Below are 5,718 nucleotides of genomic sequence, written 5' to 3'. Positions count from 1 at the left end.
TTAAATGCAGAGAGCAATTTCCCCACAGGGCTCAATAAAGTACAATAATGTACACACTTCTTATCTTCTCAGATTTTTCTTCACTTTTACCAGGAAGAAACCAGGCTCAGGGAGCGGCAGCCATCTGCTGTGACTGGTTTAGTTAATTTACCTCTAACATAAAGCGTTTGTAACTGGTGTTTGTATTGCCATATTATGATGAGAGGAGCCTAATTAACATACTTGTGCAGGCATGGTACCAAACAAGCTATCCTGATTTTTGAGCTTGGGAAAAATCGGGTGATTTGTGAATGAAAAACACATCAGGGCCTTTGAAGAGCCAACCACCACTCACTTTTTTCTGGCTCTGTGATAATTAAAATGTTCATTTGTTTTCAAATACAAATATTTGTATGATCATGTATGTTGAAGTTACAATTATTAATAGTATTGCTGCAATTGAGCCAAGTGACTTGATGACTGACAAAAAAAAGTCATGTATTCTTCTTTTTCTTCCAGGCAGCAGTTTATGTGAAGAGAGTCAGTTGAGGCTTCTTTGCCTTCTTTGGAAAAAGCTTCCCTGCGTCAAACAGAAAGATTCATGTCAGCGAACACCGGGGCCCTGTGCCTGCGTCTGTGAATGGGCAAGAAGACCTCTATTATGAGCATACATTGCAGTTAATGAAATTGCTGGCTTATCACATTCACATGTTTTGTGCGTGGAAAATACGTTTTATTAGTAAATTATAGTCAGGAATATAAAATACATTTTTCACATTCATTTGGATAACGTCAGTCTAATTTGAAAATTTTTATGTTCATCATTACTCACCATTAATCATTGCCATTATTCATTTATTCGACATAAGGCATGATTTTTGCTTTAAATTCATGTATAACAATAGTTTTTCATGTTTTCATGGTAGTAATGTGGAAGTAAAATCCTCACATCAAAAATGAAAAAGAAGTGGCAGTTCCGATGGGATAAAGAGCCAAAATAAAGATGCCTGTATACTAGAGAAAACATGGAGTCAGAACGAGTCAAAAGGGAACATCTGTTTATTTTCTTGCAAGAGAATAACTCACAGGTTTCAATACAACCATGCATTTAATAGGAAAACACCAAGCAAGCCATTTAGATATGACACACTTTAACTGATATTTTCCTTTTTTATCTACATCAAGGCTTTTATTACATATTTGCTGTGATTGTTATGCCCCATACTGCCAGTAGCTGTTGAGCTTGAATAACTATGCTGTAACTCGTCAAAGCTTTTGAGGTTTTCATGCAAATGTAAGAAGGATAAATGTTAGTTATTTATTTTTTAAGACTTTTTGGGTGTCTAGAAATGTCATATATCATTTGATGGTATCCCAACGTCTAGGTTTCAGTATAAGGGTGTGGTTTGATGGTTGTACAAACAAAAACAGCTAAGGAATTGCAAGAGAAGATAACTCTATTTGCTGCTCTTTCTCACAGAAAACACTAAATATCCATTATAAATACTCATTACTTGCAGCCCAGCACAGACGTAAGATTAAGAGCTTACACAAATAGGCAACCTCACTTATGATACTATACTTTTACATATTGACATATCTGTTAGCATTATTTTGATGCTCATATTAATACATTGTGTTATTCCAAATAAATCAATTCATCAAATAAAGAAGCTTGAATTAAATATACAATAATTAATGTAAAGTTTGCACCAGCAGGGGGAAGCATAAAACAAACTATTTGGGCAGATATTTCACTCCATCTCAGTACTTCAAGCTCAATAACAGTTTAATCAACAAACATGCATTCAGAAAGAAAATCATTAAAGAATAGAAAAAATAATTTTACAATGAACTTTAACTTTAAATAAACTTTAAAATTATACATAAGAGTTAATTAAAATGTCAGCACAGTGTGAGAGTTAGTCAGACTAGTAGTTTCTTGTTTCGGTTGTTGAAGATGGAAAGAGTCCACTGATGTGTTTAATTCAGAGTGTTTGGTATTTTGCAGGTTTCTGGGTTTCAGCATTGTTCTTGCGCTTAATCTCCAGGAATCAGTTGTTGAATGAGTGATATCTCTGCTCTTTGACACCTTGTTACACTTCAGCATATTGGATAGTTGTTTCTGGCACTGCGAGGATCCAAAGTAGTAAAGCAGGGGATCCAGGAGGCAGTTCAGACTTCCCAAACACAGAAACACCAGATAGAGTGTGTAAGAGCCATCGGGTGCCTCCTGGCTCTTCTTGGGTTCTTCTTTTAATTGCAGGTAGTGTGCAAGCAGCAGACAGTTTGTAGGCATGAAACACAGTAGAAATATCACCAGCACAGTCAATGTCATCACCATTGCTCTTCTTCTCCTCTGTGATGTTCCTGGAACATCATGTTGGACTCTGCTCAATGACCAGATTATCTGAGCGTAGGACACCACTGTGATGAGCAGAGGCAGGAAGAAAAAAATGCAGCAGATGGTGAGGAAGTATGTCTTTAACCAGGTGATCTTATCTGTGGAGTGGACATCATGGCAGGTGGTGATGTTCAACTCACTGATGTGAAAAGTCTGGTCAGAAGAAACAAGAGGCACAGAGCCAGCGAAAGATAACACCCACATGGTTATGCAGGCTATGACTGTGGTCCGTGAGCTCCTCCAAGACAGAGCATTGATTGGATAAACTACAGCAAGTAGACGGTCCACACTGATGCAAGCTATGAGAAGAACAGAACAATACATGTTCCAGTAAAAGGCAGCAGTGACCACGCGGCACATGGACGGGCCAAATTTCCAGTCATTGCCTTCAAAGTGGTAGGAGATCTTGAAGGGGAGCATCAGTGCAAAGAGAAGATCGGCTAAGGCCAGGTTCAGCATATAGATTGCAGCTGGCTTCTTAGGACGGATCCCCCGAGCAAAAGCCAGCAGAGCACAGATGTTAATTGGCACACTGATGGAGCAGACCAGCGTGTAGAAGGAAGGTAAAAGGATGGTGGACACAGGGCCAGTTAGAAACTTCAGTGCCTCTTCTGAAAGTCCATCTTTTAAAAATGTTTCATTGGATTTATTAACTATGGTCTCATATGTCTGATATGTTAAACCTGCTCCAGATGCTCCGTCCGGTCCTCTAGTATTGTTTGAAGTGCCTAAAACGAAGAGAGAGATTTAAAGAAAAAAATGTGTCACTTTAACATATGTCAACTATGTAGCTTTAATATGGAAATTAAAGCTACATCATTGAGATTATTGGATAAAAGCTCTGTTAACAGAAGGTAAGAATGTTATTATGAAACTAGTGATTTAAGAAGTGAAATGAAATACAGATAATTTACTGGCTGATTTCAGGTGTAAATATCTGAATATTTATTATTATTTTATTTTTGTATTATTATTTATTTTTCCAGGTAAAAATCGAATTTCCAAGAGAGACCTGGCATCATGACAGGAAAAGTTTAAACATTGCAAATTTAACAACTGGTCACAAATGAACGACTTTCATTCTACAACTTATAAACAGGTTGTTAAGTGCGCTCTAAGTTTAACATATGATGAGTTAAAGCTTTCTTATAATTATTGCTTGCAGGAAAGATACACATGGTTAGTGTGTAAATACTTCTTTTTGCCTCTTTTTATATTATTCAATAGTCTTGATTTAGAAAATTGTTTATAAAAACTATGATAGTTGATCTTTCACAGGTTACATGACAAATAGATTAGTTGAAGCTCTGAATCAGTAAAAAAGAAACATGCCAAATATTCTGTTTTGAACTTGTTGAACAAGATTTTAATGTTGCATATTTAACAATTAATGAAAATAGAGAGAATTGGGAGAACAATATGAGAGACTGGCAGATAAAAACAAATTGTTTGTGTTATTTTTTCAATGGTTAACACATGCAGTAAAAAGTAAGTCCATCACAACTAGAAACAGAAAACTCACTTACCAGGAATGTTTGTTTGTTTTTTCTTTATTATTATTGTTATTTTCTTGTTATTTTCTTCTTAAATATAACTGCACACTTTCTATAGGCTCATGTAAAGCTGAGGAACACGAGCCAATGAATTTAATTATGAGTAAATGTGGCTACACTGTTTATCTGTATATGACAATAAAACTTCAACCGTGAAACTATTATTTCTGCTTGATAACTGTCAAAATTAAATTTGTTTTAGAAAAAACTATAATATTATGTAGATTGACAAAATTATAAAATAGTCTGATTTCATCTCTAACATATCCATCAATTGTTTACTAAAAGTGCCTGTGTTAATTTAACATTAAATAACTCAAAGCTTTCTTACCATTGTTGCCTGCAGGAAAGGCACATGCACACAACAGAACCCACAGAAAATGTTTCCGAGGCACTAAAACCGTGGCCATTAGGATAATGGTATTAAATTCAATTAATCTTCGTTCACGTTCCTACTGCTGGATGTTCAAGTAAATGAGCTCTGCCCAAAGTCCAACCAGTCTATTCCAAACGCGCTCCTCCACCAGTCAGAGCAAACTGCACTTAGAGACACTGTCTGCCTTTTCTCATTTCACAGTCTCTACATCCTTGATATTCTCAGTGAGACTTCCCTCTTCACGTCCCTCCCTTTTAACAGCAAGAAACCTCTAGCTGAACCAGGCTCAGGGAGGGGCGGCCATTTGCCATGACCCGTAATTTACTCATAAATTATCATTTACTGATAAATTATAATGCACTCATGAATCACAATTTACTCATAAGAGTGAGGCCTTCATTGGAAAGACACACACACACAAACTGCAAAAACACAAAATTAATATCATATCACAGTAAGAGGTTGGGGAAATGGAAATGTTTATTTAAATATTTATTATGCTTACAGTATGAAGTCATACCATCTTCTTGATAGGCCAATTTAAATGCACTTAGCCTTGCTATAGTTAGGACAACTGTAATGTCTCTCTAATATGGGACAAATGAGAGAGGTCAATGAGCAAGGGGTCGTTGTACCAAACAATTCTTTAATTACAGTGCTTTTTCCAATTCTTCATTTAGTATTTCATTGTGACGCAAACAAATTTTGTCTTTTGGTAGTGGTAATGGCTTCCTTTAAATGCTTAATTTAGCAGTTTTGTGATTATTTTACAGTCATCTTGAGTTTCCACTTGGTGAATGTATATATTTTTTTAATTGTCTTTGTGACCAAGAACAGAGTAAAGGTTTCTCTAGCAGGCAACTGTGAGTTAATTATATACATGTAAAATGAATGTCAACCACTTCCTCAATCTGCCAGTGGTATATACCACGAAGGGGCTTGTCCTTCCATGATGGTTCCTCCTCTTCCTCCTTTTTCTTGGGTTTCTGCAGTCCGAGGTAACAGAAATTCTGACCTCTGGCTCATAATTCACCTAATCCTGTCAGTCCCAAGAATTACTTCCTGGAACCATGTCGCACAATCATGTCCCTGCCACTCAAGTTCATGTAACCTGTGCTAATCAGTGTTGGGACTAACGCGTTATTAAGTAACGCGTTACAGTAACTACGTTATTATTGTGGTAACGAGCACGGTAACTAGTTATTATTCCAAAATCAGGAACGCGTTAGTTGTTACTGGGATTTAGATAGGGTCGTTACTCGTTACTTCGTGTGGTGGCTATCGCGGAGCTTCCACAGATTCAATAACATTAGTAAGTGGTGGAGGCCAGCAGGTGGAGGAGGGAAAGGGGTCGCAGAAGGAAAAGAGACCCGAGGCGGCCACCGGTCCAAGTGTGAACTGCACTT

At 36.9% G+C, this 5,718-nt stretch overlaps 1 protein-coding gene across 1 annotated transcript; it reads right to left on the bottom strand.

The window, feature by feature from the left end:
* Positions 1-1,876: 1,876 nt before the first annotated feature.
* Positions 1,877-4,346, bottom strand: LOC113027313 (proteinase-activated receptor 1-like). The gene is made up of 2 exons (XM_026176928.1): positions 4,268-4,346; positions 1,877-3,111 (listed from the first exon to the last, which is right to left on the bottom strand). Exons 1-2 carry the CDS (start codon positions 4,344-4,346, stop codon positions 1,877-1,879), a joined length of 1,314 nt encoding a protein of 437 aa, XP_026032713.1.
* Between the last annotated feature and the right edge of the window lie 1,372 nt (positions 4,347-5,718).

Source organism: Astatotilapia calliptera, chromosome 7 (assembly GCF_900246225.1).
Source record: "Astatotilapia calliptera chromosome 7, fAstCal1.2, whole genome shotgun sequence".
In the NCBI taxonomy this organism is placed as follows: Eukaryota; Metazoa; Chordata; class Actinopteri; order Cichliformes; family Cichlidae; genus Astatotilapia; species Astatotilapia calliptera.
This window is presented reverse-complemented; position numbering and strand designations above follow the sequence as displayed.

Excerpts from the sequence above, each read along its gene's own strand:
- LOC113027313 (XM_026176928.1), bottom strand. The coding sequence starts at position 4,346 with ATGGCCACGGTTTTAGTGCCTCGGAAACATTTTCTGTGGGTTCTGTTG. Across the intron at positions 3,112-4,267 it reads CTTTCCTGCAGGCAACAATG|GCACTTCAAACAATACTAGA; the intron begins GTAAGAAAGCTT and ends TCTTCGTTTTAG.